The 25,192-nt window shown below is 60.0% G+C and overlaps 4 protein-coding genes and 1 long non-coding RNA gene across 12 annotated transcripts in view; 1 reads left to right on the top strand and 4 right to left on the bottom strand.

Annotated features, from left to right (window-relative positions):
• The window catches only part of U2AF2 (U2 small nuclear RNA auxiliary factor 2), a 16,201-nt gene extending 6,701 nt beyond the window's left edge, over positions 1–9,500 (bottom strand). Inside the window, exons 1-7 of one of the 2 annotated variants that reach the window (XM_006750015.2) lie at positions 9,250–9,500; positions 5,717–5,852; positions 4,947–4,991; positions 4,541–4,644; positions 4,056–4,207; positions 2,649–2,765; positions 2,366–2,504 (exon numbers count right to left, since the gene is read on the bottom strand). In XM_006750015.2, the coding sequence (XP_006750078.1) occupies positions 2,366–2,504; positions 2,649–2,765; positions 4,056–4,207; positions 4,541–4,644; positions 4,947–4,991; positions 5,717–5,852; positions 9,250–9,298 (742 nt within the window). In that variant the 5' untranslated portion in view covers positions 9,299–9,500. The remainder of the gene's footprint in view (positions 1–2,365; positions 2,505–2,648; positions 2,766–4,055; positions 4,208–4,540; positions 4,645–4,946; positions 4,992–5,716; positions 5,853–9,249) is intronic. The other variant, XM_006750014.2, reaches the window with a different exon arrangement.
• A 457-nt stretch (positions 9,501–9,957) lies between these two features.
• On the top strand, positions 9,958–10,950 carry LOC115941992 (uncharacterized). The gene is made up of 2 exons (XR_004076640.2): positions 9,958–10,082; positions 10,813–10,950. It is a non-coding gene; the product is annotated as an uncharacterized LOC115941992 (long non-coding RNA).
• On the bottom strand, positions 10,912–14,892 carry CCDC106 (coiled-coil domain containing 106). 3 transcript variants are annotated; one of them, XM_006736405.3, is made up of 6 exons: positions 14,754–14,892; positions 14,061–14,136; positions 13,806–13,913; positions 13,535–13,711; positions 12,207–12,419; positions 10,912–11,771 (listed from the first exon to the last, which is right to left on the bottom strand). In XM_006736405.3, exons 2-6 carry the CDS (start codon positions 14,089–14,091, stop codon positions 11,455–11,457), a joined length of 846 nt encoding a protein of 281 aa, XP_006736468.1. In that variant the 5' UTR covers positions 14,092–14,136; positions 14,754–14,892; the 3' UTR covers positions 10,912–11,454. The 3 variants fall into 3 exon arrangements, with proteins under 3 accessions (XP_006736468.1, XP_030887177.1, XP_030887178.1); XM_031031317.2 differs by having other exon boundaries at positions 14,750–14,879; XM_031031318.2 differs by lacking the exon at positions 13,806–13,913.
• Positions 14,893–15,947: 1,055 nt separating this feature from the next.
• On the bottom strand, positions 15,948–18,632 carry ZNF581 (zinc finger protein 581). 4 transcript variants are annotated; one of them, XM_031031319.2, is made up of 2 exons: positions 18,477–18,632; positions 15,948–17,778 (listed from the first exon to the last, which is right to left on the bottom strand). In XM_031031319.2, exon 2 carries the CDS (start codon positions 17,757–17,759, stop codon positions 17,196–17,198), a length of 564 nt encoding a protein of 187 aa, XP_030887179.1. In that variant the 5' UTR covers positions 17,760–17,778; positions 18,477–18,632; the 3' UTR covers positions 15,948–17,195. The 4 variants fall into 4 exon arrangements, with proteins under 4 accessions (XP_030887179.1, XP_030887180.1, XP_030887182.1 ...); XM_031031320.2 differs by lacking the exon at positions 18,477–18,632 and adding an exon at positions 18,261–18,412; XM_031031322.2 differs by lacking the exon at positions 18,477–18,632 and adding an exon at positions 18,298–18,402.
• A 159-nt stretch (positions 18,633–18,791) lies between these two features.
• On the bottom strand, positions 18,792–21,038 carry ZNF580 (zinc finger protein 580). 2 transcript variants are annotated; one of them, XM_081807350.1, is made up of 2 exons: positions 20,751–21,038; positions 18,792–19,709 (listed from the first exon to the last, which is right to left on the bottom strand). In XM_081807350.1, exon 2 carries the CDS (start codon positions 19,695–19,697, stop codon positions 19,179–19,181), a length of 519 nt encoding a protein of 172 aa, XP_081663476.1. In that variant the 5' UTR covers positions 19,698–19,709; positions 20,751–21,038; the 3' UTR covers positions 18,792–19,178. The 2 variants fall into 2 exon arrangements, with proteins under 2 accessions (XP_081663476.1, XP_006736467.1); XM_006736404.3 differs by lacking the exon at positions 20,751–21,038 and adding an exon at positions 20,488–20,633.
• Positions 21,039–25,192: the final 4,154 nt, after the last annotated feature.

Here is a 25,192-nt window from a genome sequence, read left to right as displayed (position 1 = left end):
TTTTTTTTTTTTAATGGAAAATGAAGATCAAAACCTAAGTTTTACTCTGGAATTGGAAAAAAGCCAACCGGAAGATGCTTAACCTGCAGGCAGAATCCCACTTCCTGCCGCTTCCCGCCACACTCCCAGAACTGAGCATGCCCGCCCAGGCACTGGTATTGCAGACCCTCAGCCCTCTCTGGGTGGGCAAATCCCAAAGTGAGAAGAGCGGTAAGTGATTTTTCAGCGGCTTCATCACACCAACAGCCACCTCTAGAAAGGGGCCCATGACTCCAGGAAGACTCCAAAGCAGCTGTCCCTGGATCTATGAGATCTCCGTTCCCAGGGAGACCACTAATCGTGCCCTTGCCTTGCTTTCCTCCTGAGTGAAATGGGATCCCAGTATCCACAATGGTGGTTGTCAAACTGCTCACTAAAGGGCTGAGTGGCAAATGTTTTCTTTGTGGCCCACAGGGTCTCCGTCACTCAAATTGGCCACTGCTCTACAAAACAGACTATAGACAATCAGTGGGCTGGACTCTGTACTAATTAATCTTTATTTAAAAAATGGGCAGGGGGCGCCTGGCTGGCTCAATCAGTAGAGCATGCACCTCTTAAATACATGAGTTCGAGCCCCATGTTGGACGCGGAGCCTACTTAGGAAAAAAAAAAAAAAGGCAGTAAGCCACGTTTGGCCCCGTAGCTGTCCCTCGCTGACCTTGCACTACAGGCTGTCATAAAAATTAACGTGATACACAGAATCCACTTGGGACACTGCCTGACATAGTAAGCTTCAGCAAGTACGTAGGCACCTTACATTATTAAAAAAGACTTAAGGCACACTAAATTTACTTAACAAAGGAGTGCCTGGGTGGCCTAGTCAGTTAGGTGCCCGACTCTTGGTTTTGGCTCAGGTCATGATCTTGCGGTCGTGGGACTGAGCCGGCATCAGACTGCTCCAGGCTTTCTACCCCCTCAACCCCCCTTCTCACACACTCTAAAATAAATAAAATCCTGGGGCGCCTGGGTGGCTCAGGTGTTAAGCGTCTGCCTTCGGCTCAGGTCATGATCCCAAGGTCCTGGGATCGAGCCCCACATCGGGATCCCTGCTCAGCGGGGAGCCTGCTTCTCCCTCTCCCACTCCCCCTGTTTCTGTTCCCTCTCTCACTGTGTCTGTCATGTAAATAAATAAAATCTTTAAAAAAATAAATAAAATCTTTAAAAGGTTTGCTTTGCACAGAACAAAGTTCCATGGCTTCACCTGGGACTTGGTCCCACAGATGCGTGCCCACATAGAAAGTCATCAGGCCGTGTGCTTAGAGCAGGTCAGTACGTAGAACACCTCAGGCATTGAAAGAATTCAAGAGATCCACCGAACCTACCCAATTATTACGGTGGAAAACACTGGACAAGCCAGGGAACCAGCCCCCAGTCCTGAGGTACCACTCTCTCTGGGACTCCAAGTCCCCTGCTTTGCCAAGAGTGGACTCGGTTTCTAAAAGGTATCCTCAGGGTGAAACCTCAGCCTTCTACTTCTCAGTACAAGTAGAAGAAATCCCACCTTCTACCACTTTCTCCCTCCATGCCCAGAGCACCAGGGCTCACCCACCTTTCCTAGAAGAATTCCAGGACCTGAGACCCAGGACCCCCAGCTCCACCACAGCATGAGCTCCTGCAAGCCCACTTTGCTCCCTGCACCGCAACGGGGCCTCACAGAGACGCAAATCCTCACTTACACTCACCACAGGACACGGCAACCAGCCTGCAGGTCGACTGAGGCCTGCTGTCTGTTTCCGTAGAGCCCGCAAGGGTTTTCAGAGGTTATTGCACAACATGGGGGTAGTACACGAAACAGGAAAGTCAACATCCGTAAACGGCAAGGCCGTGCCCATTCACTTAGGTATCACAAGGCTGTATGCAAGCTGCCACGTCACAACAGAACTGTGACCCAGACGGTATGGCCCACAAACCCAAAGATATTTACTACCTGGTCCTCCACAAGAAAAGCTCACCGACCCCAGGTCGGCTATGCTCTCCACTGACCCAGAATACTACTGAACGTAGCTGTGGGGAATGGTCCAAAGCACACGAGTCAAGAGAAACACCGAGACCAAAAAAATGAGGCAATATCCAGCTGCCATCCCCACATGGGGAGCCTACCTGCTTGTGCTCACACTGACCACCAAGGTCCCAGAACGAGAATGACAGCCAGGCTGCAAGCCCTTCACCTCCCTCAACACATCCCACAGTTGAGGGAGTGCAAACTCAAGCGGGGAGAACACCCAGCTCCAAAGGTTTGGGGAAATGAACGAGAAGCACTCACACCATTTCCCAAGTGTCTCCAGCTAGGCCGGAGACGGAAGGGAGGAACTAGGCCCCCACTCACCAGGCACGTAGACAGAGGGATTCTCTGACATGCCAGGCAGAGGCTGGTAGTCGTGAGGCCTGCGGATCTTCAGCGACTGGCCCTGGAAGATGATGCCATCGAAGGCCATGGCCTGGGTGGTCTCATCCACTGAGCGGAACTGAAAGAGAAGGGGGTGGCGAGGGTCAGGGAGCCTAGCAGACAACGGCCTGCAGAAGGGCCCTAGGCAAACAAGGGCTGCTGCAGAGGTGCCGCCGCCAGGAGGAATGCACAATTTCCTGACCCCACCATGCACCCGGCTCACCTCCAAGAAGGCAAAGTTCTTGTCTTGGTTAATCTGCACAGCCAAGACAGGGTTGCCAGGGGCCTGGGTCAGCCCCCCAAGGCGCATCTGGGCGTTGAAGAAGTCCATCATGGCCTCCTGCAGAGGGAATAGGAGACAGGGAGGGGCGGGGGAAGGGAGGTGGAGAGAGGAGGGGAGGGTGAGAGAGGGAGACACAGAGGGGTTTGGGGGTAAGGGGAAGGGAGGGGGTAGGGAAGGGTGGAAGAAGGGAGGGAACAGTGGAATAGGGACGGGGGCACAGAGATCAATAGTAGGAACAAAGGCAAGAGAAGAGGAAAACAAACAGGGAGGGAAGAAGGCAGTAGCGAGAGACGGCCAGAGACCAAGAGTGTGGGGAGGGCCACGGGGACCCCAACCAGAGAAACGACATCATCCAAGAAAAATGCATGGAAACAGTGACAACGGGAAAACAAGAAAGAGCATCAAACAGAAAACAAGGAGATGGAACGTGGAAAAAAAAGCATCCAATGGCAAAAAGAGAAAAGTGATAGGAAAGCAGCAAAGAAAAAGCAGGCAGGAATAGAGAGCACCAAGTCAGAGAGAAAAAGGAGCAAAGGTACAGGGAGGGTGGAGGGAAGGAGGGTGGGGTGAGGGAGGGTGGGCGGGAGGGGAGGAGAAAAGAGTGATGTGGCGGGATCTGGCCCTGGAGTCCGGGGGCTGCTTTATCAAACGTAGCAAAGTGCAGGTTGAGAAAGTCAGAATGGACCTTACTTGCCTTCGACGACGGTAGCAAACTTTTTGTTGCTACGAGGGATCTCAGCCCCACAATATTTCACTTTAAAGAGAAATGGAAACAACTCTTTGATCTCGGGATTCTCGGGGTGCCACGGGAAGGGGTTGGGGAGAGGGGAGGGGAGAGGAGCGGTGGGGAAGGTTGGGGAGGTCAGGGCCATCAAAAACAAAAGAGCAGCGACCACGGGAGGGACGTGGGGAGAGGATGGGGAACAGGCGGCAGAGAACCAGAGGTGTGTCAGAGAAATCTGAGGGGAGCGTGCGTCTGTGTGTTTGTGTGTCTGTGTGTGTGTCAACGTGCGTGTGCGCGCGTGCGAGTCTCCCTCTCTGTCTCTCTCGATACGGATTCATGGATTTTCGTAGGTTCGTTATGTGTGTGCTTGATCCCTGGGTTGTTGGAGGAGGTTGGGAGAGGGGAGACGGGAGAGGGGAAGAGGAGGGAGGGAGAGGGCCACCCCCAGCCCGGCCCCTGGCTGGCTCAACTCCATCGGTCCGTCTGGGAGGGGGCCGGGGGGCCTTGCAGGAGCAGAGTCTGACCCGTGCAGGTTGGGGGAGGGAAGGGAGGGAAAGGGAGGAATGGGTGGGGGGAACTGGGGAGAGGGTAGGGGCAGGGAAAAGGCAGGGGGCGGGCAGTACCTCAGTGATGCCAAAGGGGATGTTGCCCACGTAGAGGCGCCGGGCCTGTCTGGTCATCTGGCTCCCGACCACGGGCACCGGCGTCGGGGTCACAGCCAGGCCGTCAGGGGTCATGGTGGGGAGAAGGGCGGTGGCTGGAATCTGACCCGCAGCTTCAAGAAGAGCAGAACAGGATTAGACCACAACAGGGCAATCCTCTACACCCCCCACCTGGTTCAGGGATCACCCACTGCACACCCAGAGTGCCACGGGAGGGCAGCTTCCCATGGACCAGCCCAATGGAGGTTCAACCCCACTCCGCCAAGGAGTCTTGCAGCATCTCCTCCGTGGTGGTTGAAAAGGCAGAAACCAGGAAGCCCAGGACACAAACCTTACCCTGCCACCCCACACCACCACCACCCGCCCCTCCACCAGATCAGAGTCTGCTCCCTCAACCACCCAGCACGCTCAGTTCATTAGCTAATGAAGCAGCAGCTAAAGCCTACCTTGCATGGCCTTGTACTGCATGGGGGTGATGTGCTCAAAGCCAGGTGGTGGTACATCCCAGTATTTACGGACCTTCTTCTTCTTCTCATGGCGGGGGGAACGACTGGGATGGGGGGGAAGGGAGAGCAGGGCAGGACAACCTCAGTCTGACCAAAGGTGGGCCTGCAAGCACCCCAGGCTCCCCTCAGCTCCCCACCAGGAGTGCAGCGCTCTCCAGGAGGGAGAGGATCTGGGTCAGGGTCGCACCCAGGCCTGGGGGAGGGTGCTGGTTTCAAGGCAAGTGGACTCTCTTCCCCAGTGCTTGGGCTAGGGGCTGGACGAGGACAGGGCAGGGCGCACGGAGGCGGGGGGGGGGGGGCACAGGGAGTGGACATCAGGGTGGAAGGGGCAGGAAGAGAAGCTCACATCAATCCACCGTGCTCCTCTTTAGCGCCTCTGGTCAAAGGTTTGCTGGGGGGGTGGGAGGGAAAGGTATGGGGAAGGGTGACTGGGGACCCTTGTCTTCCCCACACGCCACACCTCCCCAAGGGCACAGAGCCCCAGGGCTGGGGGCAGGCCCCCTCGGCCCTGCCATTCCCCCCAAACCCCCCACCCAGGAAAGAGGAACTGAGGAAGGCAGAAAAGGCCACACAGACCACTTTCTACTTGGAGAAACTGAGATAGAAGGAGACAGAAGAACTTCAACCTACCCCACCCTTCCTCACCTAAGGGGACAGAAAACAGAGAGAGCAGTCTACAGAAAGAAGAAGCATTAGAAAAGCAGAAAGCAGTCAGGAATAGGAGATGCTGCCCCACTTCAAAAACCCCCTCTTCCCAGGAAACAAAGCACAGGCCCCAAAAGACAATCCCATAGAGAACCACAGACAATGGGGAAAAAAAGAAACCAGCCCTAAGAAACAGGGACTAGGATGGGCCTCACGAAAGAAGAAAGAGAGTCGAGTGCCCTGACTCCAGACTCAACTCCAAGATAAACAACCTACTGCCCCCACCAACCCACCAGAAACTGAAAAAACTCCAGGAACAGGGTAAACAAACAAACAAACAAAACTTAACTCAAGACAGACAGAGAGCAGACCCCCCGCCCCCCAGATACACAGAGAGAAGCACACAAGATCTGAGCGCACCGATACCCGGTTCCCACCTGTGCCCAGCCAGGAGTCCCCAAGCCCTGGTACCTTCGTCGTCGCCTGTCCCGGGAGGCGCTCCGCTGGTCCCGGTTGCGCCGGTCCCGACTCCGGCTCCGGCGCTTGCGGTCCCGGCTTCGAGAGCGGCTGTGGCTGCGCTTCCGGTGCCGGTTCTCCTTGTCTCGCTCTGAGCCAGGGCGAGGGGAAGGAGAATGAGCTGAGGGAGGACACGGCCCAGCCCACCCACTCTGGTAGCTATGCCCTGAGCCCCAGGGAGGCCACCCCCAAGGGGAAGGGACTCAGTGGAGGAGGGGAGATAACAGGCTTCCTGGGTCCACAGGCGAGTCCAGGGACCCTGGGGGACCAAGGGGACAGGAGCCGGTTACCTGAGGGGACAGGACCTGGAAATGCCCCCGGGGTGTAAGATACCTGAGGATGCTCAGGAGGAGCTGGGGAGCCAGAGAAGACAGAGGAGGCTGGCTCCTGGTCCCCCTCGAGGGCTGAGGGGCCTGACCCCAGGGTCGTCCCTGAGAGGGGCAGGGCTAGAGGCTGGGGAATCAAGAGACCCAATGATGTTTTCCTGAATGAAGGAAACTGGCGACCCCTCAGGAAAGACCTCCTCAACCAGTTGGTACCCACAGCCCCACCATCAGGCCCCAGGGTCAGGTGCCAGGCAGGATCTGGTATCCCCAGGAAGCCAGGACACCCGACAGTCCCTGCCCAACCAGGTGAAGAATGCAAGATGCCCTCCTCTAGGGAGGTGCCCCTTTCTGAATGTGGGCTAAAACAGGGAGATACCTGGCCCTGCCTCAGGAAGTAGGGGAGGAGCGTGCCCTGCCCACTACCCCTCGCAGGCTGGCATCCCAGACCACCCCATCCTGCCCACACTCCCTCAAAGCTAGTGACTGGGGTCCAGCCCCCAGTTGGCTCCCTCAACCCCCTCTATGGCCTTGGGGGTGGCGACCAGGAACGGAGCACAGCCTTGCCCGTAAAACCACAGAAACCTCTGCTCAACAGACCTCTCGCCCTGGGAAGGAAGTGCAGACCAAACCACCAGCACCATGACACGGTGCATTTCCTCAGTCTTTAGTTCAAAACACCCCCGACTCCTCCGCTACCCCATGTCTATGGACAGAAGCAGGAAGAGGCAATAAAGACAGGGTGTTAAAGTGGACTTTAGCCTCATGGGTTCTACTTTATCTCATGTTTTCTGAGACTTTAACCATGAACTTCCCATAAATAAATCTCAATTCCAGAACCACTAAAACAGAAAAACAGGCACCTCAGAAAGGGAAAAAACAGAAAAAACACAAGAATGCTCCTAAAACCCATCTGTACTCAGTAGCCCCACTTGCCCTCAGTCCTCACTGCGCAGAAAAAAACATTTCTACCCACTCAAACAACAGAGAGGGAAACTAAGACACAGGAGGTCACGTAACTTGCCCACGGCAAAAACAAAAATACAGTGAAGCCTGAAGATGAACCCTGTAATGTTAGCAAGTACAGTTAGGCACCTGAGCACACTCCTTAACTTAGGACAGGCAGAACACTTAAAAGTCTGCCTAGGACCACTAGTTAACAACATTACTATCTCTACCAACCAAGAAAACAGAATTTAAGTCAGGGACTCGAGACAACGTGAAGTAGTAAGCAGACAAGCATGGCACTGGACACAGAGCAGCTGTGGCCTGGGGCTCTGGGCCTCTGGCTGGGAGCCCCAGGAACCTTCCCTGAGGCTCAGGCTCTGAAACAGACAAGCAGGCAGAGGGACCAACATAGAGGAAGCAGTGCTGCCTGCTGGGTACCTGCCACCAGACAAGAAAGTTAGTTCTCTGGGGACACACGTGCCCCAGCCACGGGCTGAAGCTCAGAGGCTGGCCCCCAGAGAGAACACAGGCAGCGCAACACGTGGACAGAGCTCCCAGCCTCCCGACACACACAGATCCCAGACAAAAACAGAAAACGAACTTCGGTCCCCCAAAATGCTGTGGCCACATTGTGGGACAGCTCCAGCAACCCAGAAGTTCAGGCCAGGGCTGAGCGCCGGGCCTCCCAGCGCCAGGGAGAAGCCAGACGACTCATCTGCAAGCGCCTTGAGGGGGAGCTCAATCAGCCCCACCTGGCAGCCTGGCCCAGTGGAACCTGGCCTCGCACCAGCCAGACTCAGGGTGGGTTTCAGCTCTCCTGCTCACTAACGGTGTGCAACCACGCAAACACAGCCAAACCTCCCCTGAAACAAAGGTCCCATGTATCCCAGGCGTGTGAGAACGTGGAAGAATGCCAGCTGAACGAAGACGTGTCTCTCCACTTGGTAGTGGGCATCACACTAACGATAATTCCAAAATAAAACACATATCGCTTATTAGGCGCTTAGTGTATACCAAGGCCCAGGCCACACACGTTTTCTACGTGTTGCCCTACGTGATCTCAGCTCTGCCTCTTACCAGCTGAGATCTGGACAAGAGCCAAAACTTTGAGCCGGTTTCCTTCTCTGCAAAAGGAAAAAAGTCATTTCAGCCTCACATGGCTCTTACGAGGATGCACTCAGAAAAACTGCAAAGAGCGTAGCAAAGCGCCCGGCACTTGGCAAGCGCTCAGCTTCATCTATCATTACGATCCTCCTCCTCAATTCCACAAACGCGGTGACACAACAAGAACCACTCCACGAGCGGGAGACACGGACACCGAAATCTTACAAACGCAACAGAGCAGGTGTTTGAAGCCAGGCACGCCCGGCTGCACGGGCGCTCAGGAGGAGGGCCTCGCCCCCACCGGGGCCGCTCTCCGTCTCACACGGATCGCCGCAGCGTCCGCCGCCTGTCCTCCTCCTGACACGCCGCAGCCCCCACGCCCCTCGGCCCCAGCTTGGGGGAACGTGCTTCCGCCCGCCCGGAGCCTCAGCTTCCTCCTGCCCGCGCAGTGCTGAGGCCGCGTCTACGCGCCCCGACGCGGGGACCGGACGAGCAGCCAACACTCCACGCTACGGGCGTCGGGCTGCCCCAACTCCCGCGTCACAAGGACGCACGCGTGTCCTCTCCCACGAGGCACACCGCGGCACGCTCGCTGCCCTGGGCCGGGGGAGCCCCCCCCCAGACTGACGCCCACGTGAAGGGGGCTCGCAACCGCCATTCTGGAACAAAGGGGGCGTGGAGACCCGGGCCGCGGGCCCGGCCGGAAGCGGAAGTGCCGGGACAGTGGGAAAGAAAGGAAGCATTACGAGATCTGATACACAAAACCCTCCTTTCAAATTAGTTAAAAAGGAAAAAGAGGACAAGTGGTGCGGAGTCCGCGAGGGAACGCCCGCCCAGCCCGCGAGTCCGCGCCGCCTCCGCCGCGCACCACGTGGGGCGCAGAACTGAGCGCGCCGCGCATGCGTCCGGGACCCGCGCCCGCCGCCCCCTCCCCTCCCCTCCCGCGCGCGGCGGCACGCCGGGTGGTCACGTGAGCGAGGCGCGCGCCGCGGAGCGGTGGGGGGGCGCCGCGCGGCCTTGAAAGGAGGGGGAAGAGAGGGGGAAAATGGCGGGGGACACGGAGAGAGGCCAGGAGCCGCCCTGTCCGCCGCCCCGCGCCCCCGGCGCCCTCACCTTGCTTATTCTCGTTGAGCTGCCGCTCGAACTCGTCGAAGTCCGACATGCTGAGGCGGCCGCGTAAGGGCCCTGTGCAGCTCTGGCCTCGCCTTGCCGCCCGCCCGCTCCGGCCGCTTCGGCTACTTCCGCCGCTCGCTTCGGCTACTTCCGGGCGCCGCCGGCGCTCCGCCGCCTCCTACCTAATCAAGCCCCGGCCGCCCGCCCCGCCCCGCCCCGGCTCCGCCCCTCTCCCCGCCCTCCCGCCCGCGAGGCGCCCCTCCCCCCAGAGCCTGGCTCCAAATAGCGTCCGCTATTTCCCGACCGTAGAAGGAAACGGGAGCGGCGGCTTCGGCTGCTTCCGAAAACACCCGAAGCGAGGATTTCACCGGCTTCCGAAGCAATCGTAACTTTTCGGAAACTAGCTCTTCAACGTTCGGGTGTTTCCGTAGGTCCGCGCGTTCCTCTGCGCCCAGCCCCTCCCCAAGGGTTCGGCTTCTTCCGACAATTCAAACCGCCCCAGTCTCTGGCTGCTCCCGCAGATTCTGCCCGCTCTTCGCCGCCGGCCCTATCCAAGCAATCGGCTACTTCCGACAATCCTAACCGTCCCGGACTTCTGCGCTTTCTGAAGGTTTCCAGCGCTGGCTCTCGGAACCACCCAGAGGATTAAACCCGATGCCAAGCTTCGGCTCTTTCCGGACAGTGCACTCACTCCTCCCCTGCCCGAGAACTTCGGCTCCTTCCGCCACCGCTTCGGGAAGGCCTCACTCACGGGGACAGCTTCGGTTTTTTCCGTCGGCGCTTCGGCTCCTTCCGGCTTCGGGAACCGAAAAGGGAGGGAGGACAGAGACGAGGTTGGTCAGGAGAAGGGATACACAGAAAGGGCGGGGTCCCGGCTCTCTGCACCTGGCTCTCCGGGTGGGGAGAGCGGAGGGAAAGACGGGCCGATCTCGCGCAGGGCCTAAGAAGGTTGCGCGAGACAAAAGCAGGCAGCGGGGTGAAGGGTGCGCGCGGCCGCTGCGGAGGTTGCCAGCGCGGCTTTGTGCGCCTGCGTAGAGTGGAAGAGAAAGGGGGGCTAGATCGGCTTCTGCGCCTGCGTAGAGGTCGGTCTGAGGCGAGGTTTCTCACCGTGCGGGAGGCGAGCGCGTTCCAGAGGCCCCAGCACGCGTGCGCGAGACTTTCCCTTACTCCGGGAAAGGTACTGAATTGCAGACCGTTAAGCACATCCGCCGTCTCCTGGTTGCTGTAGCAACCGCGTAAGCGCGCTCGCTCCCCTCCCGCAGCGCAGGCGCAGCAGGCGACGTAGAGGGCACTTCCGGAAGACCAGTAATCCGGCAGTACCGCCTCCTAGCGGACGGGCGTGGAAGCCTCCGCCCAGACGTGTCTCGCCCCCCTCGCGGCGGTCGCTTCTGCTCGCGGTCATCGAGTGCCGTCTCCTGCCGCCCCGCCTCTAGTTGAGCTAGCCCCGCGGGCAGCGTTAACACCTCTCTCCCGGAGCTCTGCCCCTCCGAGTTCCCTGGGGCACAGCTGCTTCTCCCGCCGCCCCTGCCGCCGGGAGTGCTAATTACACCCTGTCTCCCCAAGCTCCGGCTCCCTGCCTGACCGCCCGCTCCGTGGAGCTCGCCGGTGCCCCCATCACTGTCTCCGCGGCAACGGACACCCCCTCCAAGAAGAGGCCGGGCCTAGTTTATCCCAAATTTTATCGTCTCTCTTTAATTTAAATTCTCTGAATAATTCTTTCTCGTCCGGAAGGCGGGTGGGGAGCTCCTGGCAGAGTAGGCCAGCCTGTCTTTGGGGCTGGGGGTAGAGACAGGGTATGTACAGTGCCTGGCCCCGCAGAGTCTCGCAGTGTCCCCAGGAGGGAAGGCCGGTGAGGGCAGGACGGTGCAGCTCGCGTGGGAGGGGTGCCAGTATTTGGGAAAGGGCAGAAACCGACCCCTGGGCGGTAGCTCTTGGGAGCCTGGCTATGTGGACGCCCCTCCCCAGGGAATGCAGAAGAAGGGGAGGGTGCTAGGACCGTGAGAGGCAAGGAGGGGGCCAGATCTATATACAAGGGACCCGGGGTGGGAGTGGGGATCTGCAGGGGCAGGAGAGGCACACGCAGAAACACCCCAGGCCCTCTGGAGGAGCACACCACTCATGCACACGCTCGCCCGGTGCCAGGAGGGGCACAGGAGGAAGGGAAGGGGGGGCCGACGGGCGCGTCCTGGGCCAGGTGGGGCAGGATCACCGCTTGAAGCGGTAGGTGATGGGAAGCAGCAGCTTGCTCTTCTTGAGGGCCTGCACCTTCTTGAGGGTCTCGTCGTCCAGGGCCAGGAAGCAGCGGCGCGAGTACTCGAGCAGACGCTCCTTAGAGGGGTCGAACTCGCCGACCTCCGCCAGCTTCTCCGGGGCCACGATGAGCAGCTCCGCGATGGGCGTGGTCAGCGCCACCGTGTTGCGATCTACTCGGTGGTGCTCAAAGGCCCGAGACATGCTCTTCAGCTTCTGGAAGGTGCCCAGGATCTTCTTGTAGCGGCAGAGGACGCCGTCTGCATCCTTCACTGCAGGGCCAGGGCGGGGCAGAAACAGAGACATGAGGAACAGAGATGGACACGGGAGGCAGAGACGGGACAAGGACAGACAGGGAGCCCCATACAGGAGAAGTCAGGAGAACGACATGGAAATCCAGAGGACAGGAAGGTGAGGAGTCAAGAGGTGGTGGGAGACATGGACACAGAGTGAAACAAGTGGAAAAATCAGAGAAGACAGGCCCAGAGAGGAGGGGGAGTTCCCAGCCCAGCTGAGCCTCACCCACTCCCCTTGTTACTGAGGAGGAGCCTGAGGCTCAGATAGAGACCCCAGACGGCAAGGCTGCTGAGGGTGGAGGCTGGGACAGACACCCAGGCTAGGGGAGAAGGGAGGGCCTCCTCGAAGGTCACAGCAAGTCCCCAGCCCAGACCCCTTGAGCTCCCACCCCCTGCGTGCGCCTTGCTCACCCCGCTGCCTCTCCCGGGCCTTGGGCTTCCCAAAGCGCCTCCGGCCAGCACCTCCCTTCTGCTTCTGCCTCTTCCTCTCCATGGTACTGCCTTCTTCAGACGCTCCGCTGATAGAGGAGGCCGCTGACTCGGGGTCTGAGGCCTCGCCCCCAGCCCCACCCCGGCCATCCCCCTCAACCCGCCTGGGCCCAGGCTTCACCCGGCAGTGGTCCTCTGGAGAGACAGAGAGAAAGAGAGACCCGCACACATGAACTTCCAGAACAGGAGTGAGAAGGAGGCAAGAGGCTGGCTGTAAGATGGGGACAGATGCACATCACACAGGTCCCCAGGAGAGGGGGGCCTCAACCAGGGCTGGAGCCCCCAAGGAGACCAACAGAAATGCAGTACAGACACTGTAGTCCTCACCAAGATGGCTGAATACAGTGTACTTGGTTGGATTTGGGGGCAGAGATCACAGGTGGGGCATGGGTTCATGCTCTTCTGACTTCTAAGCTTTATGGCAAGAGATCTGGGGGGAAGGGCTGAGAGAAGCAGGACAGGACCAGACACCTCAGAGAGTCTGTTACTATAGGCTCCCCCAGTGGAGAAGGGGGCTTCTGGGAACTCAGTGGGACCTCCAGAAGAGTAGACTCTAAAAATCCAGGAAGCAAGCAAGGCCTTGGTTGGGGTGGGGGACTCACCCTGAGAGAAATCCCAGGCTCTGGGTCTAGTGGGCTGGGAAAGTCAGGCGCCCGCCTTCACCTGGACAGAAGGTGGACTGGGGGGAGGTCCAATGTTGGGACTCTCACTGAGAAAGTCCAGAAGACCCTGGGCCCAACCATCCTAGGTAGGTTCCCATCAGCATGGGGAGACAATGGGAGGTCCTAGCAACCCAAGCCACAGGTAGTTCCAGAGCACAGGGGTCCCCAATAACACAGATGTGGAAAAAACACACCCCCTGCCCACGCTGTCAGTTGAATCACAGGGGATTACAGGGTCCTGGGGAGGAGCCAGCCAGGGGCTGAACATCATGTGGAGGAAAGCAGAAGTTGGACTCTCCAAAACAGGGTGTAAAGATTTGGAAAAGGAAAGCCCTGACTATCCCTGGCAGGGGATGGCCACAGGATTCTGCCCATCAGCAGTGGCAGGAGTCAAGCAGGAAGGAAGCCGAGCTTGGGATCCCAGAGACGGCCTTGGGTGTAGGGAGAGATCCCCACTGGGCCACCAAAGGATGAGAGTAGATGAGAAGGGTGCCGTATCCCGGAGAAGGGTCCCGTATCCCGGAGAAGGGCCAGAGCTGTGTCAGGGCCCAGGAGTGAGACGAGGGACTAGCCCCTCAGGCACCTCACCTGCATCTATGCGGGCAGAGGAGATAAACTTGTCTAGCTGACACCGCAAGAAGTCCCTCTCCTCCTCCAGGTCCTCGATGCGCTTCTGCAACCATGAGTTTCTCTCCAGGGCCATGTGCAGCTGGGCCCTGACACCATTCATCAGGGCCACGGTTGGGGATGCGGCCTCCGGAGGCTCTAGGGACACCGGGGAGCCTTGGTCACACCCCAGGCCTCAAGGGCCCTGCACCCCAGCTGACTGGGGTCCCTCCGAGCCTTCCCCCCAGCTCACCCTCGAAGTTTCCCCGAGAGGGGCTCAGACTGTAAAAGATCTGTGGGTCTAGGTGGGGCGTCTCATCGAAGGGGATGGAGATCTCGAAGGCCTCATCGTCTTTCTTCACTGGAGAGGAGAGGCCAGGGGTCACCCCAGGGAAGGCCCCAGGCACCTCAGACCAGCCCCCAACCACAGCAGCCCTGGGGAGGAAAGGGCAGGGATGGGCAGGGCGGTGGTGGGACCAAGGGTGGGGCAGGGTCCCAGCTTCCTCACGTGTCCTCCTCCGGCTGTTTCGGTCATTCATGGCGCAGCCTCCAGTGGACCCAGGCAGCTTAGCGCCTCAGGGGCACTGGACAGAAAGGGCAGCCACAGATGGAGGGACCCCCCCAGGGGAGGTGGAACCCAACTCTTTAGCACTGGGGGTGGGGGGATGATGCTGAGGGCCGGGACTCCTGGGTCTGAGGGAGGACACCTGGGGTTTCAAACTCCTGGGCTCCTAGAAAACGACGGGGCTGGGGGCCAGACCCTGAGCTACTGAGAGGAGGAGGAGCGGGTTCCCCGCGGGGCACAGAGCCGAGACATCCTGGCCTGGATAGGGCGGACCCTCATCACGGGTCACCTCGGGGCCAAAAGAAGCGAGAGGTGCAGGGGGGGAGGGGACCGTGCCCCAACTTCCAGGCGTAGGGTGGGGGTCCAGCCCACGCGCAGGCCCTCCCCCGCACTCGTGTGGGCGAGCAGGGCCCCTCCCCCGTGGTGGAGGGGGCGGGGCGCGTGCGCAGTGCGGGGGGAAGGTCACGCGTGGGGATGCGCCCCCGCCCCCGCCCTTTGTCCCCCGGGTGGGAGGGGGAGCGATGTGGGCCAGGGGTCCCAGCGGGAGACGCACTAGGCCGCGGGTGCAGATGCGGCCACCACCCCCCGCCCACAGGTTCCCGGGGTCGGAGGGGCCAGAGCCCCGCGCTCACCCACCCGCGCGCGGAATCCGGCCAGGGGACCGACAGTGGCGGCGCCCATGTCCGGCGCCGGGGAGCGTCTGCAAAGTATCGCGGGGAGTGGAGGGAAGCGCCCACCCGCCGCGGGCGGGCTGGGCGGCAGAGGCGGCGAGTCTCGGGCGGGGTGGCGGGCCGGTAGGAGCGGGCAGGGACGTCGGTGCTTCCCGGTCCGCCGGTCGGTGCGCTCCTCCGGGACCCTCCGGCCCCAGTTGAGGCCCGCCGTTTGCGGCAGAGGCGCGGGCTGCACTTGCGCGACGGCCCCTTGCCGTACTACCCCTCCCTCCGCGAAGCCCGGGCAGGGAACGTCGAGAAACTCCCAATTCCTGGAGAGCAGGCGACTCCGGGGTCCCCGGGGTGGGTGGCGACACACCGAGTCGGGCCCGGGAGAGAGAAGGAGACAGCCAGGGAAGTTGAAGCACAGGGAGAATCTTTTTCAACGGTACCCTAGGAACTGGCCCCACGGACCCCCGCAACCCGCTCCCATCTCCCACAGTATGCACATCACCAGCACAACCAGACAGCACGCACGGTTCCTAGGACCATGGGAGGGTGGAGGGGTTAGAGTTACCCTCCTTGAAAATAGGGGCCTGGGGGCGCCTGGGTGGCTCAGTTGGTTAAGCGACTGCCTTCAGCTCAGGTCATGATCCTGGAGTCCCAGGATCGAGTCCCACATCGGGCTCCCTGCTCAGCAGGGGGTCTGCTTCTCCTTCTGATCCCCTTCCCTCTCGTGCTGTCTCTCATTCTCTCTCTCTCAAATAAATAAATAAAATCTTTAAAAAAAAGAAAATAGGGGCCTGGAACACCACCAGCACCACTCCTGTGGTAGCGGTTATGAGCTAGCTTGGGAGCCTTCAGACCCAATCTTGGCCGCTCCTTCTCCCCCAACCCCGCCTCAGTTTACTCACCTGTAAAGTGGGGAAGTTATGGTCCCTTTTAGGTTCCTTGTGAGGATGTACTGATATGGTGCAGGCAAAACGCTCAGCCCAGCGTCTGGCCAGAGTCTAGGCTCAAGATCAGGGCGCTGGCAGTGGTATTTGAGGTCAGACAGTGGGAGGCTCTTTCCCTCTCTGGGGAGTGGAGATGGCTAATTTGTTCTTCCACCCAAAAAGAGGTCGGAAGAAGAAATGGGGCCCAGCACAGTGCCTGGCACAAAACAAACGCGCAAGGAAAATTCATTAAGAAGGCAGATGTTTATTCAGCTTTCGGCTCAGCTCCCTGCCTCTCCTCCCAGTCACCAGTTGCTACTGGGATTTTTGCCAGCCCTACAAGAGTAGGGCTTTAACCTTGCAGAAGGAGAATTTAAATGTCTGCACCACTTAGAAAGCTGTGGCCACCCTCCTCTCCTACCTGCTTCACATTACAGACAAACTGCAGGCTGGGTCAAAAACGTCCAGGGGGAGGTACCTGCCCTAGATCGGTGTTTTGCAAACTACAGGTTCATGGGCAGGGAATTCAATATAATAGAACAGAATTGGCAGGAGGAAGAAAAAGGGGACTGCACGTGGCAGAGATTCAGTATTGTTAAAGTTTTGTTTCACATATATTTTGTGTAACGTATACTGGGTTGCCTAATAAAATGTATCGTACAATAGATCCTATCTTTAAAAAGGGGGGGCGGGGGTGGGTTTAAAAACACTCTGCCTAGATGATGCACCTTGTGAGGAGCCACACTAGGATTGACCCCAGTGTGCCCCAGTGCGGAAGGCCAACCTTCCCATCCCATGCCAGGCAAGCCAAGCATTTTGCACTGGTATGACCCATGCAAGGCGCTCAGCACAACACCTGGCCATAGTCTAAGCTCAAGATCAGGGCGCTGTTCCTGTTATTTGAGGTCAGACAGTGGGAAGCTCTTTCCCTCTCTGGGGAGAAGAAATGGCTGATTTGTTCTTCTGCCCAAAAAGAGGTAGGCCAGGCACTTGCTGAATCTCCCTGTTGGGCAGCAGGCTGGCCAAGCCGCTGTCCCCAAAAACAAATCTCAAGTGCTCAAAATGGGAAAGGTGTTTATTGGGCGTCCAGTCTCAGGCCCTGGCTGGGGGCTGGGAGGCAGGTCAGGGGCCCTGTCCCCCAGCATCAACATGGAGGCCTTGGGAAGCTGGTGCAGATTCTTGATGGCTCCCAACCCCATTTTTCAGGCTGGAGGATTTCCACCCATAGCACTCTCCCCCACACCTCCAGTCAGGGCTCAGCCGAAAGCTGGAGGGCTCCACTCTGTGAATGTTAACGTCTTGTCTCCATCTTATCTCCAAGACACGAAGGCTACTCATGAGCTCCTCCTTCAGGCAGGGCTTGGCCTTTGCAGGAGGTGTGTCTGTGTCCAGGGCTGCAACCCAGCCTTCCGCACTGGCCTGGTGTCTGAGGGCGACAGGAGTCCAGGCTCCCCCCAGAACCCCATGGTACCTGGGGTACCCCGCAGCCTGGCTCATGGATGCTTCCACCGAGTATGCTTTTGCAGCGTGTTCTGCTCCATAAATCGGCGTGGGCAGTGGGGGCACTGAAATGGGCGCTCTCCCGAGTGGACCCGGCTGTGCTGGGCCAGCTCACCGGCCTCACGGAAGCGGCGAGGGCAGAGCGGACAGCCATGGGGTCGCCCACCGCCAGCCCGGTGGATGGAGTGGTGCCGAGCCAGGTGGCTGGCCCGCTTGAATGCCTTCCCACAGGTGTCACACTCGAAGGGCTTCACCTCCGAGTGGGTGATGCTGTGTCGCTGAAGGTAGGACATGTACTCGAAGACCCGGGAGCACACAGGGCAGCTGTAGCACTTTTTCTGAGCTGATGCCCCATCTGCCCCAGGCTCTCTCTGAGACTCCTGGTCCACCAGCACGGTGTATGGGATGCCCTGGGTGTCAATAAGCAGGTAGTGGTTGGGCCTCGGAGACGAGGAAGTCTGGGGAGGTCCTGTGGAGGAGGAAGGTCCGGGTTCTGGAGACCTGCCTGTCCGAGAGGGCGGGGCCTCCATGGCCTCTGCGGAGGGCAGCACCAGCATCCGGAGGGCTGGCTGAGGCCTGGTGGACGGGAGAGAGGGTGAGGTTAGGTAAAGGAGGGAAGCTGGCTGCATGAGCTCTGTTCCTTACCCTCCGTGTACGCTGCCCACGACCTGTGCATCCCCCAGCCTCCGTCCCCGGACTCTATGGCCTTCTGTAAAGCTTCTAGGGTCCTTCTCCCTGCCCCCCGTTCCATCACCTACTGTAAGCACAGGCGCACCCGGGCCCTCCTCAGGTGCCTGGGCGCCCCTCTACTCTGGCCACCCGCAGGGCCTCTCCAGGCCCCACCCCCTAGACCTGCAGGTTTCTCTCTCGGCTCTCCACGCCCCTGACCCGGGTCTGGGTGTCGCCCCATCCTATTACTCCACCCAGAAGCCTGGTCTACCCCTTTCATGTTTGCCCGAGCCTTCTCCAACAGGCTGCCACGTTAAGACCCGCAGGTCCTGACCCGCCATCCAACAACCTCCCTGAACAGCCCTGCGCCCCCCTCCTAGCCCAGCTACCTCTAGGTTCTCTCTCGTCCCCGCCCATCCAGCTCACCCTCCCCAAGTTCTTTCTGGGTCCTAGCGCTCTCTAGGGCGTCGGCCCCGCGAGTTCTGGGCGGTGCCCTCCCGAGCCCCCACAGCGGCCCCTCCCCGCCCAGCGCACAGGTACCCGCTCCCAGCCCCGCCCCTCTCGCGGCCAGCTCCCCGCTCCCTCCCGCCTCCCGGCCCCCGTACCCGGTGCAGCAGCCTCTCGGGTCCGGGCGACTCCGGAACGGCCCCGAGCTACCCCCGTGCTCGCAGGTGGTGGCGGGACGAGCGCCTCTGGGTGTCCCCCGGGAGCTGGTGGCACCGGTAACAGACGAGCGGACCGGGGCGCGCAGAAGAGGGTCCGGGGAGGAAGGTGGGGGCGGGGCGCCTGGGCCTTCGGGAAACGGATCCGGCCAGAAACACTCGCCGAGAGGAAGGTTCCCAGGTGCTCACGGTCCTGGCTGCCCCCTCCCAGCCCGCTGCGCACCCCAACACACACACACGCAAATCAAAGCCCTAAAGTGGAGTGCGGAATGTTTATTGAGTAAGGGGTGAGGGCTGTGGGTGGAAAGGGGGAGATACAGAAATGAGCCAGACCGCGCCGTGCTCTTTTGTTAAATCTTCCGCGCACACAACCGTTCACCACTTCGGAGCAGAAGACCAAGGCTCGGAGACGTTGTCACCTGCAAAGGCTCGCGCAGCACAGCCGGGCCGGAACCCAGCTCCAAGACTGGCTCCCAGGCCCAGGGAGGGGCAACGGCTTGGTCTACATCACACAGCTAGAAGGAAGGTGAGGAAGGGCTGGTGTTTCTCCCTTTGGGCGGGTGGAGAAACGGAGGCCCCGGGTAAGGCTGGGAGCACGTGTGGGAGTGACGCTGTGTGGCTCGCGAGGCCCCGAGGGTCTGGAACTCAGTGCAGGCGCACGTGCTGCGCCAGCTCCGCGGCGTCCTGGAAGCGGCGTGGGCACAGCGGGCAGGTGTGCGGCGGGCCTGCGCGCGCGCGGTGCGTGGCGCGGTGCCGCGACAGGTGGCTGGAGCGCTTGAAGGCCTTGCCGCAGGCGCCGCACGTGAAGGGCTTGAGGTCCGAGTGCGACACGCGGTGGCTCTGCAGCCGCAGAGGGCTGGCAAAGACGCGAGCGCACTCCGGGCAGCTGTAGCCCTTGCGCGGCCCGGGTTCTCCCGGCGCTGCCTCGCGCTGGGGCGGGCCCCGGGGCTCCTCCTCCAGCTGCACCGTGTATGTGTAGGGCACCCCGTTGGCGTCGATGAGCAGGTGGCGGCCCAGCCGCGGGGGCCGGGGCCCTGCCGCCGAGGATGGAGTGGAGGAAGGGCCTTCCGTCTTGGGGAAAGGGGGAGCTTTGGGGGGCGGTGGGTCCATGGCCTCTGGAGAGGAGGACCGAGGGTGGGGTGGCCGAGGCGGCAGCAGCAGCATCTGGGGTGTCAGCTGCGAGCAGTGGAGGGGGGAGAAATTAAAATCGCGACTTCCTGGGGGAGAGCGTCCCTATTACCACTGCTCGTTAGGCTCTCTGTACCACTGACCCACCTCTCCTGCAAAAGAGAAACCGCCTCTAGGCCAGGCGGCGCCGCTCCCAGGACACCCCCTGCCTGCCTTTCCTCCCGCGGCTCCCTCTCAGCCCCCAGGCCAGGCCGGAGGTCCCTATCCTGCGCCTTTCCTATCCCCCAAATCCCCCACAGCCTGCCAATCGGCAAGTCTGTTTCCTCCCTGTACAGCTTGTTCCTAACGGGTCGCTCGCTTCCTCGGCTTCCCAGGCCCAGCTCGGGTGGCACCCTCTCCCCCCGGGGCCAGCACAGCAGCCTCGTTCCCTGGGAGGCCTCCCCATCTCTGCACACATCGTGGCCTCGCTCGGATTCCCTTCTGGGTACGCCCTAAGAACGCCAGTTTTCACTCTGGGCTCCCCTATTCCGACCCTGCACTTAACATCTCCAAGTCTCACCCTCCCCCTCGCCTAGCGGACCCATTGTCTGGATTTCACGCACACATCCCTAGGACGCCTCAGCTGCTGCTTCTGCGCACCCCACACCGGGGCCCTGCTACCATCTAAATGCCCCCCAGGGGTTGCCCCTGTCTCCCCCGCCCCTAGACTCAAGTCACCGACATCCTTCTTTCTTCTGTCTGTGCCCCTCAGGGGCCTCGTCCCGCTCCCCGTTAGCCGCTCCGGGGCTCCCGGAGCCCCCTCCCCTCCCCTCTGTGCATCTGGCACCTCTGTTTCTCCATCCCTCCAGCCAGCTCCTGTGTGCCGCCTCCTTCTGTAACCCCAGCGCCCGGGGTCCCCCCGTCCCCCTTCTCGCTGCACCCTCAGAGCCCCTCTCTCCCTCCGGTCCGTCCCCCGCCCGGCTCCCACCGCGCCGGGCCCCACCCCCACCCCACCCCACCCCACCCCCGCGGCGCCCGCCCCTCCCCCAGCCCGGCCCGGCCTCGCGCCGTCCCGGAGCCAGGCTCCTCCCTCCGTCCCGGCCCCCGTACCCGATGCGGCGGCCTCTCGGGACCGGAGGAGCGGGCCGAGGTCCCGGGCGGCCCGGGCTTCCCCTCGCGAGTGCCGGCGGCGGCGGGACCGAGACTTCCGGGAGCTCCGGGCCGGCGGCGCCGGGGACGCGGGCGCGGGGGGCGCGGGCGCGGGGGCGCGAGGGGCGGCGGCGTCGCTGGAAAAGGGCACCGTCCGGAAACGCTCACGCCGCAACGAAGGTTCCGCTGTCCCGGAGCGGGCCGCTCCCACGGTCCGCTTCCCTTAAGCCCCGGCGGTGCGGGCGGAGGGCGCGGGCGCCGGCTGCACAGTGAGAGCCCTGCCCCCGCTCCCGCTCCCCTCCGCTCCCGACAGGAACTGTTCGGGCGCCGCGACACACATCCATTAATAAACGGGCTAGGCGGTCCGTGTTTGCCAGATGCTCCTCAAGGAAGGGGCGCACCCAGGTTTGTCCAGTTGAGGCTGGACCGTCCCGCCTGCTCCGCCCGCTCCCCCTGCTCGGCAGTGCAGAGGGCGGGAGCAGGGGGAAACCAAGGCCCACAGAAGGCCAGGCGTCACCCGTCACAGAGATGGGGGGCTGTGGCGTTCCCCACTGGACGCACGGGGAGACCGAGGCCCACAGAAGGCCAGACATTGCTGGATGTGGAGGTGGGAAGGGTGGCTCTTCGCGTCGGGCTGATGGGAAGTTGAGGCCAGAGGAGGCGCGGCGGCCGCGTCTTGATGGTGCCCGGCACAGAGCGCGGTGCGCAGGGGGAAACCAAGGCAGCGCTCGGTGCAAGTGGGTCCACCCACAGGCTGCGCCTGGAGCTTCGTGCGGGGCCGCGTCAGGTGGCTGGGGCGCTTGAAGGCCGGGCTGCAGGTGCGACTCGCAGCGGCGCGGCAGCTACACGGGGAGCCGCACTTGGGGCGCCCGCTGCGCATCTCGCAGCCACGCCCGGAACAGTCAAAGAGCAGGGAATGGCGTGGCGGGGAGCGCGCCGCCCAGGACCGGCCGGAGAGGGGGCGGCAGCAGCTTGCGGGTGGGGGCGGCGGGAGCGCAGAGCGGAGGGAGAGAAAGGGCGTTATTGTGGCGCGCAGCCCCAGGCCCCGGGGGAGGCGGGGGGGGCGGCCAGAGCTGCATCCCACTGAGCTACCAGAAAGAACTGTCTGCGGTGACCAGCCCAGTGCGGCTACTGCGGCCTGAGGACCTGAATTTTAAATGCTATTCCTCTTAAGGTAAATCTAAATGGCCACACGTGGCTAGTGGCTGCCTGTGGTTTGGGACAGCTCCCACCACCCTCAACCTGGAGGCCCGCAGACCAGAAAGGACTCAGAGTTGTATCTGGTTGGGACCATATGCTACATTTCAGTGTTTTACTGGGCAATATTTAAGAAGCCAGACAATACACAAATTCAAAATCCCAGACACAGCTGGAAAACAATTTCTAGATGTGGCAATAAGCTGGAGCTGAGAAAGCATTCTTCCGAAAACCTTCCAGAAACCTCCATAACATCTGTGGAATTGGGCTAAAATTAAAGATCCTCTAGAATTGTGCTGCCCAGAACAGCCACGTGTGGCCCCTCGGTTCTTGACATGTGTCTGGTCTGAACTGAGATATGCTGTAAATGCAAGACACCCCACAGATTCTGAAGACTTAGTTTTACAAGAAAAGAGTAACGACTTTTTCATGAATGACTTTTATATTGATTACATTTTGAAATGGTAATGCTTTGAATATACTGGGTTAAGTAAGGCATCTTACTAAAATTGATGTCACCTGGTTCACCTTTTTTTTTTTTTTTTTTAGTGTGGCTCACATTCTGTTGCTATGAGACAGCACTGTCCTCACCGGGCAGTAGGGAGAAGGGGGACTGGTGAACAGAGGGCATGCCTCCTTTACAGGGCAACTACACCATCTGTCTACACCAGGGTTTCTCAGCTCCAGCACTGCTGATATTTTGGAGCTGGATCATTCTTTGGTGTGGGGGATGGCTGTCCTCTACATTGTAGGATATTGTCCAGATGTCTGTAGATGCCCTCTCATCCCCACCGCCCCCTTGTGACAGCAGACATTCCAAGTGTCCCCCAGGGCAACACAGATTCTGGTCCACACAACTACCCAATGAGTCTTCCTAGATCCCTTTCTTGAGTTTCAGAACCATATAACTACCTGCATCCATGAGAGCTGCATTGCTAAGTGTACTGCATCCTCAGAGCAGACCTTCGAGGTAGGGGTCATGAAGATCCCTTTTATGGATGAGGTAACTGAAGCTGGGAGAGATCATGTGATTGGCCTGGGTCACACCTCCTCAGGACAGCACCAGCTTCAGCCAGAGCTGGTGACCACCTCACACTTCCCCCCAACCTGCCCCGGGCAACCGCTGTGCAAACCACGATCTGCCCCCTGCTTACAGGGACAGCCTCCCACCCCCACCCTCTGCCTCCTCCAGTACTTTCTCTTTATGGCGATATTGCAGCGATGTATTTTTTTTTTTAAACCCACGGAATCATGTCATGTCCCGACTTAAAACCCTCCACACTGCACTTAGAATAAAGCCCAGAAACCCATCGAGCACAGTGCTGCCCCCCAACCTCTCCCATCCTCCAGGGCCTCTGTTTGCTCTTCCCTCTCTCTGGAGTATTGCCTTTAGCCCCTCAGCAGGATGGACCCTTTCTGACCACTCAGGTCTCCGCTCAGACAGTATTTCATCACTGAAGCTTTGCTGTGTTTGAGGTCAAGCAGGTGACACCCTGCTCTGCCTCCTCATTCTGTTCTCTCTCTTTCAACATCCCATAGGGCAGTCCATGGTGGTCTGGCTGATTTATCAATTTACTCTTCTCCTGTCTGCCTTTCCCACTCCACAAAGGCAGAGAGTTCTGTCTTGGTTGACATTGTATCTCAGAACCTAGCCAAGGTCTTGGCGGGGGATAGGGGCTCCATTCAATTTTGGTTGAATAAATGAGTGAATGAATGAATGAATGAATGAATGTTTTCAATCACCCAATCCAAAAGTGAAGCATTCTCTACCCCCCCCCCATAAAAACCCCTGCTTCTCTCCTGGGACATGATCATGATGAAGCCCCCACATTCACTCAAGTCCAGAACCTTGGATGTCCTCATTCTCCCCCGCCCCCCTTCCTCAGCTCCCCAGAGCCAGACCGCACCCCTCACCTCACACAGCACCTCGCAGCCCCTGACGAGACCTTGAATTTACACGGCTCTAGGTGCAAAGACTCCTGTGTTTTCAGGCTGGCTATGCGTCTCCTGTATGCCCTGCTCACCAGCTCCTGAAGGATCCTCCCCCGGCTCAGCCTGGCATGCCAGCCTCTCACCGTCTGCCCCAGCCACCCTGACCAGTTGGCCACATGTCAGATTTTGGATCACTGTGCCTCTGCTCACGCTGGCCGTCTGGTATTCCCACCCCGTGGCCCTCAGCAATCTCTCCAGCTTCATCTGTGACCGATTACTCATGTCCCCAGCCTTCAGTTCACACAGCCTCTCAGTAACCCAGTGAGGCAGGCACTCCACTGAGCCTCAGGAAGGGCAAGAGGCTTGCATCCGCTCCCCAGCCCAAGTGGCAGGGACAGTATCAAAGCCAGGGTCCCCCGCTCCAGCATCCTCACTTCCCTCCACAGCCGGCAGCCCGAGCCCTGCCTCCATCAGGAACTGTTCTGGACCACTCTCCTCTCAACGCCCATGGTTCACTCCACACGACCTTGCATTCCCATGCAACAAGCCCTTCTCCCCTTTGGGGAACGAAGTGATTGCCAAGCCTGTGCGTCTGGATCAATCTGGGTCTTAGTAATCCGCTCACCAGGCTTCCTGCCCTCCTCTCTGCACCCCATCCCAGGTCTCCCCAAACCTCCCTCGCAGGGGTTCTCAGTCTCCAAGCCCCCCCTGCCCTTGGAGCCACTCGGTCCCACACCCCAAGTCCCTCGTGTGGCCCAAGCCCTCACTGCTCCATTGGACAGGATCCTAACAATGCCACACCTCCTGCTCCCACTCACTCCTCCAAGCCTTGGCTCAGCCATCCTACCCTCTTCAGTAAGTGGATGCATCAATGAGTTCCTGAGGGCTCCAAGCTCCCAGAGGGAGGTGTGCCTAAGAAAGCTCTCGCCAAGAACTCACACCCACAAAGGAAACGTTCCCACAAAGTTTGGGTTTCATCTCCACCCCAACAACTTAAGAATCAAAACTCACATTGGTTAGAGCCTGTCGTAGAAGCCCCGTGAGTTGGGGAAAGTAAGGAAGGAAGCAGTACGTGCTGCCTGTGGACGGCACCACACACTTGTAGCTCAGCTGCGGTACTCAGGTACCCTTCCATCCCACTTAAGGTGGGAACAGGGTTACAGAATGGCACAGCCATCCATCCCGGGCTATGAAAAGCAGCTGGGGCAGCCAGGGATCCAACAAGAGCTCCCACCTCTCACCCTGGACCAGAGTTGGCTGGGAACCCCAAGCCA

This window comes from Leptonychotes weddellii, chromosome 16 (assembly GCF_054177405.1).
Source record: "Leptonychotes weddellii isolate Sample4059 chromosome 16, ASM5417740v2, whole genome shotgun sequence".
NCBI lineage: Eukaryota > Metazoa > Chordata > Mammalia > Carnivora > Phocidae > Leptonychotes > Leptonychotes weddellii.
This window is presented reverse-complemented; position numbering and strand designations above follow the sequence as displayed.

Coding starts and splice junctions, on each gene's coding strand:
- CCDC106 (XM_006736405.3), bottom strand. CDS start 14,091: ATGAATGACCGAAACAGCCGGAGGAGGACAC. Junction 13,914..14,060: donor AAACAGCCGGAGGAGGACAC/GTGAGGAAGCTG, acceptor TCTCCTCTCCAG/TGAAGAAAGACGATGAGGCC. Junction 11,772..12,206: donor GGCCCGGGAGAGGCAGCGGG/GTGAGCAAGGCG, acceptor CTGGCCCTGCAG/TGAAGGATGCAGACGGCGTC.
- ZNF581 (XM_031031319.2), bottom strand. CDS start 17,759: ATGCTGGTGCTGCCCTCCGCAGAGGCCATGGAGGCCCCGCCCTCTCGG.
- ZNF580 (XM_081807350.1), bottom strand. CDS start 19,697: ATGCTGCTGCTGCCGCCTCGGCCACCCCACCCTCGGTCCTCCTCTCCA.